This window comes from Vipera ursinii (assembly GCF_947247035.1).
Source record: "Vipera ursinii genome assembly, chromosome: 5".
Classification (NCBI taxonomy): domain Eukaryota; kingdom Metazoa; phylum Chordata; class Lepidosauria; order Squamata; family Viperidae; genus Vipera; species Vipera ursinii.
Genome location: NC_139518.1, coordinates 51,572,477 through 51,586,798, shown reverse-complemented (window position 1 = coordinate 51,586,798; position 14,322 = coordinate 51,572,477). Strand labels below are relative to the sequence as shown.

Sequence of the window (14,322 nt, the reverse complement as noted above, 5' to 3'; positions counted from 1 at the left end):
TTTAATTTCTATGGCAAATTTGTACTTTGGTATTCAGAAAATCTGTAAATCACTATCTGGATCCCCAGTGAAATGCTCAGGAGCCATTCTATGCCTGTCAATGCATTTCTTGGAACGTGTCAAGTCCCCAGCCATATTTTTATTGTTTAATTTTCTAATAAATACAATCCTAGCATGCTGAAAAAATATGACTCCAGCATATTGCAACTTGTATTTCTCACTAGACCTCAGAAACCTTATGCAACTAAATTAGTCGGTGAATACAACCTGCTTTTTCATATGTTGCTGCACTTATTATGTAGCTATTTTGTGAGATTGCCATAAACCATTTTCAGTATTTATTACACTTTTATGCATATTATTTATGTTGCTTTGAATCCTATTAGTGCTGGAGTCCTGCAGGTCACTTGGATTCAGATACAACAGTGGCCAGATAAGAAATAAATGAGCAAGAAGTAGAGTTAGCTTTATTCTGGTAAGCACAAAAAGGGAGACATGATTCAGTCGTAATTATCTCAGATAAGAAAGGCCTTCCACATAAAGTTGTATTTTTGCATCTCCTTGTGCTCAGTATTGTTAATGGAAATGTTCCTTGTAGCAGAGATGGTGCTGTAAAAATCTCGTATTTGATACCTTTTTTAAAAAAACTCTTCAGGGGTCCCTAACCCGTCTGTGCCCTGGTCCTGGTTCACCGCCTGTTGGGAACTGGGCTGCACAAGTGGCAGGCGAGCGCACGAAGCTGCATTTGCACAGGCAGCACGCATGTAAAACCATCCCCTCTCCTCCCTGCCACTGATCTGCAGCCCTGGAAAGGTTGGGGACCACTGTAATCAACCAGTTTCCCATAAAGAACTTGGAACAGTTTACTTATTGTACTTGTCATCAGTCGGCCATCTTATTTCTCTCATCTTTTTCACACCATTGTTCTGTTGGTGGAGTAAAGGGTGATCTGTTTGGTTCTATCTGGTTTAGACTGGGAAGTTTGGGTGATGTCACACCACTTTTCTCTGTCCTGCTGCAGAATCACTACTACTGGCAGCATTTTGCTCCCCACAGCCACTTTCTCATGGTTTTTCTTCTTACCCATTCAAGTGGCAGCTGCTCCAAAATTCTTACTCAAGCCAGATTGTGGTGGTGGGGGTGCAGTATTGCTGTTGCTTGCCTCTTTCAGTCAGTTGATCAGGCTCTTCCCCTGGTCCCTTGGCTGCTCTCTTAGCTTATCCACTTAGCCCTTTTGATTTTGGCCTCCCACCAGCATGCCAATCTGCTGGTTCTGAATAGCAGGACACATTTTCCTGCAGTTGTTGCTCGTCTTTTTCCTTTTCTTGACTCCCAGAATAGACATTACAGGAAAGCCAAAAGCAGGGTGTAGGAGTGAAGGATTTTCCTCCACAAATATATAGTCTTAAGTCCTGTCCACTAACAGCAGAGGCATTGTTAACTCCATCTGTCAGCTCCATTTCCAGTGATAATAAGACCATTTTACAGATTTTTGTAACACAATACATTCAGATAACATAACAGACTGAAATGCTGTATTTTTCTGCTTGTAACAGCAAGAATCAATCTGGCATAACACTAGAAAAAACAAAACTTGTCTACAAGGTTAGAACATCAAAATCTGCGGCATTGGAAAAATTGACTGTATATATTCATAACTATTGTCTAACCAAGTTCCTTCCTATAAAATACCATACAGAAAGGCAAATTAATACCTTAAAATATTATATTTTATGAAAAAAGGGAAACTATTTAAAAACTAAATTGAAAATTAAACAAAAAACTTAAAACAGCTCTAAATAGAATTAAGTAGAAATTTAAGGTATAGTATAAAAATATTTAATAGCATTTAGAAGTTATAAAAATAAGTGGGTTTTTAAATGTTTTTTTTTCTTATAAACACAATTTTTCCCTTTTTCATTTTCTTAAATCATATTAAATTTCATCTTTTGAATTCTCACTTCTATGTAAAACTTGTGCAACAATATTTTTTTTTAATAAAAATCAACAATGACTTAGGGCAGAGGTCCCCAACCTTTTGGGTACCAGGGACTGGTTCCGTGGAGAGGTTTTTCCACGGACTGGAGGGGGTATGGTTTCATGTACTGCCTGCATCCCATGGATGGGGCTTTGTTTGCCTGGCCTGGTTTCTGGCATGCTGTGGCCCAGTGCCGGTCCACAGACCGGGGGTTGGGGACCCCTGACTTAGGGATTACACTATGTATGTGTATGTAAGCTTTCTATTCTATCCCTCTTTTTTCTGTTGGTTTTTACTTCACAAAACTTATATAAGAAAAAAATACTGTATTTCAGTTCTAAATGGGTAGCAAATTTAGTCTACTGTATTAGAGCACATTAATAACGATCAAATTTCTTACAGCATAAGCTTCTATTGACTCCATACCTTTGATAAAGCATATAGTGCAAAAACCTTACATTTTAATAAAATGATTCCCATTTTCATTCTTTGCTTTCTAGAAATCAAATGATAGGTGGATATAAACAATTTGGCAACAAAAAGAGGATGAACAGGGTTCAAATGTAAATGAAATATTAGTGTTATGATTCTGTTGTCTTTATTCTCTTGATGAAATAGAAAATCAAAAATTTATCTGTGAGCTATTGTAGTACATAAAAGATGAACCATTGTACACTGTAGTACATAAAAGATGAACCATTTAAAATCAGTTTTATGAATATTATAACATCTAGAAAACTAAATTAAATCAATTCATAAACTTAGTTTCCTATATGCCCTATTGCTAAGCACTAATATGCAAATTTCCTTATAAATATCTCATATAATCAATATGTGTGAAGTGATGGCACCTAATTCAAAAGTTTTCAAGAAGAAAATATGTTATAGCATTAAAAACAATTAATTTTATTGAAGCTGTTTTTTTTAAAAAAAATCTTGTGAGGCAATGTAACAGTAAGATCACCACTAGAAAGCAAGAACTGGATTTGAAAATAGACACATTTAAACAAGAAAAACGTTTTACAAAAAACCTGCAGAGCACTTTTTCAAGCTACACATATGAAACAGATATTTTATAAAAGAATACAACAACACATACAATGGAATACAATGTACAGAGGTCACCAAGGAAATTAATATTATGAAATGGTCTAATAAGTATATTAAAGTAGCTGTTGAACAATGACTGCATATTTAGATTTATACAATTGCCCAATGTTGGTTAAAATATTTTACATTTTCTTAACAGACTGGCAGTTGTTGTCCACTTAGCCATGAGTAGTATCATCTTCCACAAAGTCTTTGGCCATCTCTGCAGTGATCACATCAATATGGCTTACCTACATAATAAAAAAATATATCCGGCAATTATCATAATTGGAAAAATGCAACTAATAATAATTCAGTTTGTTATCAGATTCCTTGCATGTACAATTCTCAATTCTGCACAAATAATGGCTTAATATATGATACAGCCACTGTTTTCAAAAATACAAACGTAAATGGCTATGACCGTGAAGAGATATGTCTATGATCTCTTCCATAGTCCATGTCTATGAAGAGTTTTGCACTAATCAATATTCTTTGATATATGTACTGCAGTTTTGACATCATGATTTGTTACAGGTGATCTTTTAGTATGCGTGCAGTTTAAAAAGTCTTGAAAAATGTACACAGTTGATCTAAATGCAACATACTGAAATGTATGATGAATGTTTAGGATAACTTATCAGTTCGCATCATGTTCTTAAGCTAATTACACCAAGCTGAAATCTAAGCAAATGTTGTCTTTAAATCAAGAAAAAACGGATAGTGACTACAAATACTTAAGAGACTAAATAAACACATACTATAACCTTAATAACTGTTAACCAGCATACAATAATATTCACATTGTACATTTTAAGCTGCACACCTTATTTCTGAATTTTACACCGTAGAATTTATCAGCAGATTCAAGCAGTTCTGGTCTGAATGTTGTGGTAATGAATTGAGCATGTTCTGCTAATTCCATGATCATATCTGAAATAAATTGAAATAAATGAAATAATCTGGAGGTGGAAGCTAGACTGATGGCAGACTTCACCTCACCCACCCACCACTCTCTACCCATTCATCTTTTTGGTTTATATCAATGTATTTATTTTCATTGTGTTCGTCATTGTTTACTTTATTGTTCTATTATTTAACTTCTGTTCTGTTTACACCTTTTCATTTTTCTTACTTTGTATTATTGTAAGCTGCCTAGAATAGCCCCAAAGCAAGATAGGTGGCAAAAAAATTAACAAATAAATAAATGAATTGTTAAAATACAGCACCTATTAGTATATAATCTAAAACTTTAACAAAATGAAACATCTGCAATAATCTTAGTCATCAACTAAAGCTTAGTTACTTTTTGATCCAACAGCTGGTTTCCATGTGACTGAAGATGTAATGCTACCAGTGGGATATAAAGTTCCATGTTACATCAGTCTTTTAAAGTAAGACCGTACCAATTTGTGGTTTGGTACTTTATATGGCTTGGCTAATAGTTTCAGCAGTCTGGCTGTGGTTAGTTTCTTCACAGTTAAATTACCAATTTAAATGTGAAAAGTAACGTCAGATATTTAAGCGTTTTATGTGCCAAAGAGAATGGGAATCATTCAGTTCAAAGATCTGACTTTATAACTCCATGTTGTAGTGATGATTTCAAATATTTTGTACTCAAAAAGGGAAAAAGAGCAAGGAAAAAAGAAAGAAAACCCTGCATCTTTTCTAATAAATTAAGATCTAGAGATAAAAAATTATACTTTTCTAATATACTATACGAGGCATACAATGTTGCTGACCCTTTAAAAACAGTAATCAATACAGAATCTGATAATCTGAGCACAACATTTTACTACTTTCATTTCAAATGACTTCTATAAAGACAAAGAGATCAATAATTTAATCCAGGATCTGTAATCAATGAAACAAAGAATAAAAGCAGAATATTTTAGTTTTTCACTTTTGTACACTGAATGCACTTTACATTAGTGTTGTACACTAAAATTTTAATCTTCATGTATAATGAAATGTATGAACAACCTTGGGAAAGTAGGGGAACAGATAATGGAAAAAACAATCTGACAAGAGAGGCAGAAGTCACCAGTGGGTTCGTGTTCAGAGGATGAAACTTAGAAATGTAATGGAATGCATTAGTGGCCTTGAGGAAAGAGGAGAAATGCTGCCTAGCACACAATCAGACAAGACCTCACAATTGCTTAGCAATCACAGAAAGAAACTGAGAAAAATCTCACCCTAATGGATCAAGTAGTTAAAAGCAGTCGACAGAAATTTGTACCTTCAGATGTGCAAGATTCTGTTATTTCTACAATAAAGTGGAATTAGTTTATCTTGTGGTGTTTCCAATCTGGTTTACCTGGGCTGACATCAATGTTGCAAGTCCAAAGGTATAAACATCTTGCAGCCACGTTTAACTGCAAGATTCATTAGAGTGGGTCCTGCTTAAGTTTCTTTCTTTGCTTGTTAAGCCACTGAGGATTCCTGCCTCTCTTATCTGACTGTACCATCTATCAACTGTACTCATGTATATTTCTTTATTTATTTATTAATGGGATATACCATTTCCCCCAAAATAAGATCTATCCCAAATATAAGACCTAGCTTGATTTTTTTACGTGTACGCCTAATATAAGCCTATCCCAAAAATAAGCCCTAGTTAAGATCCCGCCCACTCCATCCCATCGTCTGATTGTATGAAGTGGGGTGAGGCACACGGGTAAAAATCAAGCTAGGGCGGAGGTGGGGTGGGGAATAGAACTGCCCCATGTGCCCCGCACCCACTTACCTCAGGTCCCCTGCAGCCAGGCCTCCCATGACCTGACACCTGCCATGCAGCAGCAGCACCAGCAGCCCTGCTGGTGGCCGCTCACTTCAGGACGCCACGTGGCACATCACACCAGTGCCGCCGCTTATTTCAGGACACGCCACGTGGCATCCTGACACTAGTGGCGGCACTGGCGTCATGTGGCCTGCCATGAGCAGTGGCACCAGTACAACATGCCACAGGATGTCCTAACACAAACTGCCACAGAAGTTGGGCGGTGGTACGACTGGTGTTGGGGCATGGGGAGCCTGGCTGCGGCAGTCTAAGGTAAGCGGATAAGACATCCTCTGAAAATAAGATCTAGTGCCTCTTTTGGAGGCAAAAAAAAAAGACCGGGTCTTATTTTCAGGTACACACGGTATGAAGGGCACTCGTGAAGATCCTCTGGAAGTAACAAACATTATCCTTAAGTGTTACTGTAAGGTGTACAAATCAAAAAGGTATTGCAGCATTTCATAACTGTGCACCTGGAGGACAGCTATAAACCTCATATATACATTAACAAAGTATATAAGCTATATTCAAGAAGTAGCCACAAGCAATGTTATTAAAAACTTCCTAGTAAAATATTATGAGCTCTCTTTACACAGTTCATTTTAGCAGAGATTACAATAATACATGAAAGCTGATATTCTGCCACTGACTTCAGGTTTTTGTGCTAAATGCTTTAAGAATGTTTCAAAATTTTTTTTTAAATGAAACAAACTAGAGGGACAAATAAGCTGAGCATATATCTTAATGCCCTCCTCCACAAAGCAGATATTACCGAAATGTGTACTTGGTATCACATACTACTTTTGTTTTAGTAACACAAATAAGAGAAACATTTATAGCAAGGAGCAAGTACACACAAGAGACTCATTTGCATTTATAGTGATCTGCAACTCTGTATCTGTACCTGAAACAGCCTTTCTGTGCTGAGCATCCAGGGCTTGGTCAATTTCATCAAATAGGTAAAATGGAGCAGGATCACATTTCTGGATTGCAAAAATCAAGGCGAGAGCCACTAATGATTTCTGTCCACCAGAAAGCTGCTGCATTTCTCTCATTTCACCTTGTTTACCAGTAAATGACACCTGAAGAAACAGCAAAAAAAACCTAGTTTATTATTTATATTATATATATTATATTTATATGAGCTCCCCTCATCCGTGATCTGATCGAGGAGGAATGTGCGGATCTAGCGTGCATCACGGAAACTTGGTTGGGTTCGGAGGGAGGGGTGCCTCTCACCGAGTTATGCCCGCCAGGTTTCCGGGTGCTGCACCAGCCACGGGCTCAGGGCAGGGGTGGTGGGGTGGCAGTGGTTATTCGGGAGACTTTGTGTCCCCGAGAGGCCACCATTGTCCAGATGGCCGGGAGTGAATCCCTCCTCTTGAGATGTGGTCCTCGGGTTCAGTTGGGCTTGTTGCTCACATACCTGGCGCCCAGCTGTGTGGCAACAGCCCTGCCTGAGCTGCTCGACACCCTCTCAGGGTTGGTGGTGGAGTTCCGCAGGCTTATAGTCCTGGGTGACTTCAACCTGCCATCACTGGGGGGGGGGGGTCGTCGGAGTTAGCTCGGGAGTTCATGGCTTCCATGACAGCCATGGGCCTGACCCAGGTTATTGAGGGCCCTACTCACGAGGGGGATCATACTCTCGACCTGGTGTTCCTGTCTGGACAGTGGTTGGATGATCTGGGAGGGGGTTCTCCGTCCATCACCCCTCTGTCATGGTCAGATCATCACCTCCTGAGGCTGGTTTTCCATCATGCCATCCCCCGCCGCTGGGCGGCGGAACCGACCAGGTGGTTCCGCCCCAGGCGCCTAATGGACCCGGACCGGTTCCAGAGGGCGCTTGGGCCGATACCTATCACCCTTACCCACAGCCCAGTCGATGCTCTGGTGGAGGCCTGGGAAACGGCTGCCACCAGGGCACTCGACTGCGTTGTACCCATGCGACCTCTGACTCGGCGCAGATCCCGCTGGGCCCCATGGTTCTCTGTGGAGCTACGGGAGATGAAGCGTCGGAGACGAGGTCTAGAGAGCGGTTGGAGATCCAGCCGATCCGAATCTGACCGATTGCAGTTAAGAACCTTTATAAGGTCTTATCTTGCGGCGATAAGGACGGCGAAGTCTAACTACTTTGCCGCCCTTATCGCGTCCGCAGATAATCGCCCGGCCGCCCTGTTTAGGGTGACTCGCTCCCTCCTTAACCAGGAGGTGAGAGAGGATCCCTTGCAGGGACGAGCCGAGGAGTTTAGTCATCATCTGGCGGACAAAATCGCTCGGATCCGGACCGGCCTGGACTCTGACTGGGCAGAGTCTGATGTGGAGGAATCAGGCGGTCTTGAGCATGTTATCTGGACTCAGTTCGACCCTGTTTCCCCTGATGATGTGGACAGGATCATGGGGAGACTGAGCTCCACCACCTGTTTGTTGGATCCGTGCCCCTCCTGGCTAGCTTATGCGGCTCGGGAGGGAACACGAGGCTGGTTCCATGCAGTAATAACTGCTTCTTTGAAGGAGGGTGTCTTCCCTGCCGCCTTGAAGGAGGCGGTGGTGAGACCCCTCCTCAAGAAGCCTGCTTTGGACCCGGCTGTTTTAAACAACTATCGTCCAGTCTCCAACCTTCGCTTTCTGGCGAAGGTTGTTGAGAGTGTGGTGGCGCATCAGCTCCCTCTGTTCCTGGAGGAAACTGATTATCTGGACCCGTACCAATCGGGCTTCAGGCCCGGACACAGCACGGAGACGGCATTGGTCGCACTGGTGAATGATCTCTGGAGGGCTAGGGACAGGGGTTGCTCCTCTGTCCTGGTCCTATTAGATCTCTCAGCGGCTTTCGATACCATCGACCATGGTATCCTGCTGCGGCGTCTCAGGGGGTTGGGAGTGGGAGGCACCGTTCTACGGTGGTTCTCCTCCTACCTCCGGGGCCGCTCGCAGTCGGTGTTGACAGGAGGGCAGAGATCCGCCCCGAGGTCTCTCATTTGTGGAGTTCCTCAGGGGTCGGTTCTCTCACCTCTCCTGTTCAACATCTACATGAAGCCGCTGGGCGAGATCATTCGTGGTTTTGGGGTGGGGTATCACCAGTACGCTGATGATACCCAACTCTTTCTTTCCACCCCGAACCAACCCAGTGATGCCCTCTCCGTGATGTCCCGGTGCCTGGAGGCGGTTCAGGTCTGGATGGGGAGAAACAGGCTTCGTCTCAATCCCGCCAAGACTGAGTGGCTGTGCATATCGGCGTCTTGGGTTAACCATGTTATTCCACCTCTAACGATGGGGGGTGAGGTGTTACCCCCCGTTGATAGGGCTCGCAACTTGGGCGTCCTCCTGGATTCACGGCTCAATTTTGAAGATCATATAGGAGCCGTGACCAGGGGGGCTTTTGCACAGGTTTGCCTGGTGCGCCAGTTGCGTCCCTATCTGGACCGAGACGCCCTACGCACAGTCACTCATGCGCTTGTGACCTCCCGTTTGGACTACTGTAACGCTCTCTACATGGGGCTGCCCTTGAAGACCACTCAAGAGGCTTCAACTGGTGCAGAATGCGGCCGCGCGAGTTGTAATGGGGGTTTCCCGATACTCCCATGTAACACCTCTACTCTGCGAGCTGCATTGGCTTCCGGTTGCCCTCCGGGTGAAATTCAAGGTGCTGGTTATCACCTATAAAGCCCTACATGGCCTGGGTCCGGGATATTTGAGGGAACACCTGCTGCCGGCATCAAACGCCCTTCGCCCAGTGCGCTCCCACAGGGAGGGTCTGCTCAGGGTTCCGCCGGTGAGAGATTGCCGGCGGGTGACACCCAGGGATAGGGCCTTCTCAGTGGGAGCGCCTGCCCTCTGGAACCAGCTGCCGGTGGAGCTGAGGACTGCTCCCGACCTCCGATCATTCCGCCGGGGCCTGAAGACCTGGCTCTTTGAGCTCCCGGGCCCAGGCTGAGGAGAAAATTTTAACTGGGGTTTTTAAGTGTACAGGGTGAATTTAATATTTTTTAACTGGTTTTTAACTTTTGTATGTTTTGATTTTTAATTCCCTGTAAACCGCCCTGAGTCCTCAGGGAAAGGGCGGTATATAAATGTAATAAATAAATATATTTACTGTAGCTCCCTAAGTCCGAAGGGGAGCTACAATACAACCTCCACAATCAATAAAAACATATAAAACCTAAAGCCACAAAGAATAAAACGATCTAAAAAGTGACACAAATAATAATAATAGAACAGAACATCCCCCCATATATTAACCCCTAGGCCTGGGATGAAAACCAGATTTTAAGAGCTTTCCTGAACCCTAAGAGAGAGGGCGCTATCATCATCTCCAGAGAAAATGCTACACCAGAGGGTGAAGATTGCGACAGAGAAAGCATGCCTCCTCGGTCCTGCAAAATGACACCATTTAATAGAGGGGACCTGAAGTGCACCCATTTTGCCAGAACGTATTGGGTGGAGAGAAACAGCTGGAGATGTTATTCTTCACTCTTAAATATTATCAGCAAGAGACTTAGCAATGATGAAAAGCCATCTGAAAATATTCTTGCTTTACCCTAATTCCAACGCCAGTGAACTGGTCTACGGATGGAACACTGCTTTGAGATCCTGATCCCTTTTCACTCTCAGCACTGCCTTCCCCTTCATCTTGAGACTGACTGCCTTCCACATCACCTTTCTTCATCACAAGTGTTGCTTTGCCACCAGGCACCAGCTTCTGAAACACTTCACTGAAATTCTTTGACACCTGGATGAAACACAACCCAAAACTGATAAACAATTAAAAAATGAAAACGATTGACTAAATGATGTCTTTCAATGAATATACTTTTGATACGTATCTACATAAATTTTATAGGCACATAAATATATATTGATGGAACTTTTTACTCTGCAGAGGAGCTCTAAGCATACAAACTGTTATGAAGGTAGAACTAGTTTAATGTGCAGCAAGTTAGAGTAACTGTGATAGCATGCTAATAGATACACACTTACAATCTGGCCTGACCAATACTTTCAATTTTTCATTTTTGTTATGTTCATTTGTTTTATTGAAAACTTCATTTTAAAAAAAAGCTTGCCAGATTCTTAAGTAAAAGATTATTTCCAAGAAACAGAAGATGCAACCATACAATGGGAAAGGTAAGGTCTTAAGATTCAATATCTTGGATTATCTGTTGTGCTTGTTATCATAATCACACAAAAAAATTTGGCTGGGTCTTATGGATATAAACATCTGACAGATATCAAGTAATAATGTTTATATAAAACTTTTTTGTTCCTAACTTTTAACACCTTAATATATTTCTAAGCATTTTACAACTAAACTCATTTCTTTTGGAAGGAAGTTTTTATATATATTTCAGAAATCAAGAAAAGAAGCTAATATTTATTAAGGTATTTAATTCCAAAGAATATGCATTTTCTATACGTTAGAACTATTGTCAAGTGATACCTGTTTGAAAGTCAGCTGGATCGCTTCATATTTTCTGAGTTCAAGGACATTCATCAATTCCATGATGGATTTGTAGCCCCTATCTAATTCTTCTTGACGTTTTATCAACTTTTCTTTCTGTTCTGAAAAGTTCACAAATTGATCTAGAGCTTTTTTATTAACGTGGCTATATTTTTTCAGTTCTGTGTTGCATTGTTCCAGTTTGCGAAAGAGCTGCATAAAAGAGTTAAAAATTGTAAGTGTATGATATTACCTAACATCTATCATCTTTGATCATGAAAACTAGAGATATTTGTTACCTGCTTTAGGCTCAAAGTTTGATATTTTTCAAATGCTTCTTGGGGAAGAGAGCCCAGTTCTCTGATTTTCTTCATACACTCTTCTTTTTTCTTCAGAAGCATACCTTGCCTGTTAGTCATCTTTTCAAGTTCTTTTGTGTCATGATTAATAGCATCCATGTGTTCTTTCTCCATATTCTTCCAACGTTCCATGCTTTTCTGAAGTTCTTTTATCCCAGCTTCTGTTTTATCAATTGAATTGTCCAAGTCTATTAAAGTAAAAACAAAGTATAAAAATACTAAAACTAGATAAATATATAAAAGAGGAAAATTATACTGAGGAATTATAAAGTAAAAAGTAGAACAAAGAAAAGCTATACTGATTGGGAACAAGGGAAGGAAGTTGATGCAGGGGCCAGAAGAAACATTAGATCTGAAAAATGGAATGAACAAGTCTTAATGGCAACAAAGTTTAGGCCAAAAGCAAAGGAATCAACTATAAAAATAAGGGTAAACAGTATACCAATGTTGAATCATTCTAAAACATTTGTAATACATTCAAAGGACGTAAATCTGTTTGAAGAAAAATTTATAACTTAGGTGTCCTTATTCTATTTTTATTATTTGGGCTTTACTTTTGTCCTAACCACATACACGTATGTTTTAGGATGTTTTAAGAAAGCAAACTATTATTTTATTTGCTTAAATAAGATTACCAACCATCTGATCGTGCCAATGTATCCTTTACTCGTTTGTTGATTGCCTCAAGTTCAGACGTTGTGGCTGTAAGAACAGTGCCACCTTCTGTCTCTCTCAGTTCGTTGAGCTCCTAAAACACAGTTAACATTTACATTCAGCAAATCACTGCAATATATTACTAATGTTCAGGATGAACAGAAATTGCAGTTTAACAATATGTGGAAAATCACACATAGAGAAAGAGACACAGAGATTGGGCATTTATTAAAACATTAGGCATTTCATGATATTTGAAATCCTTAAAATAGTTACAGGGAAAGTGTCTCTGCTCAAGTTCATTTAAATTTTTTAATTTGTCATATGATATAATCAACTTTTTCACAACTGAAGACTATTGGATATTTATATAAATGCTAAACCTTCTCAATCTTAAAAAGACCCAGCTAGTGCACAAAAAGTAATGGCAATGAGCCAGCACATAAATAAAAGACATAAAATAGAATAATTCCAGCTACATTATTATAAGAGGTCTACACATCTAGCGCTTATGATCCCCATCAATCAGGACCCAAAAGCTTCTGGAATATTGGACTATGTTTTAACTAATTTCTGGAAGGCAATGAGAGTGGGAGCCAACCTAGCCTTGAAGGTCAAGTGTTCAATAGCCCCCTCCCATCATAATTCGCAGCAAATGGGAAGATTCAACAGGTATTTTCTGTTTGTTCATATCATGCAAGCAGAAAGAGTCTGGGGTAAGCCTCATAAATACCCAGGTCTGGAACTATAGGGCTTTATAAACAATAACTAGCATTTTGATTTCCCAGAAACAAATCAGTAAGCAGCTTCTGCAACAAAGATGTTAGATAACAGTAATAATATGTTTTAATAATTTTATCAGCTGCTGTATTTTCATCAGCTAAAGTTTCTGGGAAGTTTTTGAGAACATCCCCATATAAAGTGAATTGAAGTAATCCATATAGAAGAATCAAGGATGATAGGAACTGAGGCTGCTTAACAAAAGACCTCCTGACCACTAACTATTTTTCAAGCAGGAACTGTGATTCCAGAAGAACCTTAAATCAGATTTCAGATATGGTACAAACCTGTTTATAGATTAAAAAAGAGTTTGCAAGTTGAATTAAATTCTGTATCAGATTTATTTTTGAAATATAAAACTATTTTGGATATCAAGGCATAGTCCTGGAACTTAATTAGCCATTCTTCTGCACAAAGGCATGCACAAATTTTTCAATAGGAAGTTTGAGGCGTGTTCTTGCAGCAGTTACCATGTATACAGCTATTTCAGTACATTTGTGGGAATGTAAGGCATTTAGTAAAAAAAAAAATCTGTATCAAAATGTTTTTTATTATAAATCATTTTTCTAATGAGCTGCTATCCTGAGTTTAACAATAATTCTTGAGTAACAGTAAGAATCACACATGCTGCCCTTTAAAAATATATTTATATATCTGTCCTGATACCACAAAAGGACTTTTTTTCTTTTTCCCTCTTCAAGTTACGAGTTCACCAAAAAGGTAATTGGCAATTTTAGGGAAGTTCCAAATAAGATTGAGTCTGTGTGTGGCTAAATCTAAACCATCTGGGTTAGGCAAATGGGTTATTTTTTAAAGAGAGTTTAGAAACATATTCACTCCCCTTCCTCACAATAACGATATGCAAACAGAGCCAATATATTGAAATCAAGATTTGTTTAAAAAATGGATAAAAAATTAAGTATCCTACCTGCTCAACCTGGTCTAAACGCTTTCTTAAATTTTCATTGAGGTAGGTTTCAACTCTAGTGATGATGCCTTCAAGCTTGATCCTCTCATTCAAAAGCTGTCTGTTTTCCTATAAAGCAAGAAATATCAATTCAATTTGTACAATATTTCAAAAATTAATATGGATTTTAAAATTACAATAAAATATTTCCACAAAAACTTTCTAAACCTCTCCGCTGCTTTATATGAAACACATCTGGTATACATTACAATCAGGACCTTCTTAACAACAGATAAGTTAACCAACTACTCAAGGTTTTCAACCTCACTTATTTTAAGATGT

General features: G+C 39.8%; 1 protein-coding gene across 1 annotated transcript in view; it reads right to left on the bottom strand.

The window, feature by feature from the left end:
* Window positions 1-433: 433 nt before the first annotated feature.
* SMC3 (structural maintenance of chromosomes 3) overlaps window positions 434-14,322 on the bottom strand; it is a 39,788-nt gene continuing 25,899 nt past the window's right edge. The window contains exons 22-29 of the mRNA XM_083363767.1: window positions 14,002-14,109; window positions 12,279-12,387; window positions 11,580-11,827; window positions 11,281-11,493; window positions 10,381-10,572; window positions 6,751-6,928; window positions 3,894-4,000; window positions 434-3,318 (exon numbers count right to left, since the gene is read on the bottom strand). Coding sequence (XP_083219893.1) covers window positions 3,247-3,318; window positions 3,894-4,000; window positions 6,751-6,928; window positions 10,381-10,572; window positions 11,281-11,493; window positions 11,580-11,827; window positions 12,279-12,387; window positions 14,002-14,109 — 1,227 coding nt within the window. The 3' untranslated portion in view covers window positions 434-3,246. The remainder of the gene's footprint in view (window positions 3,319-3,893; window positions 4,001-6,750; window positions 6,929-10,380; window positions 10,573-11,280; window positions 11,494-11,579; window positions 11,828-12,278; window positions 12,388-14,001; window positions 14,110-14,322) is intronic.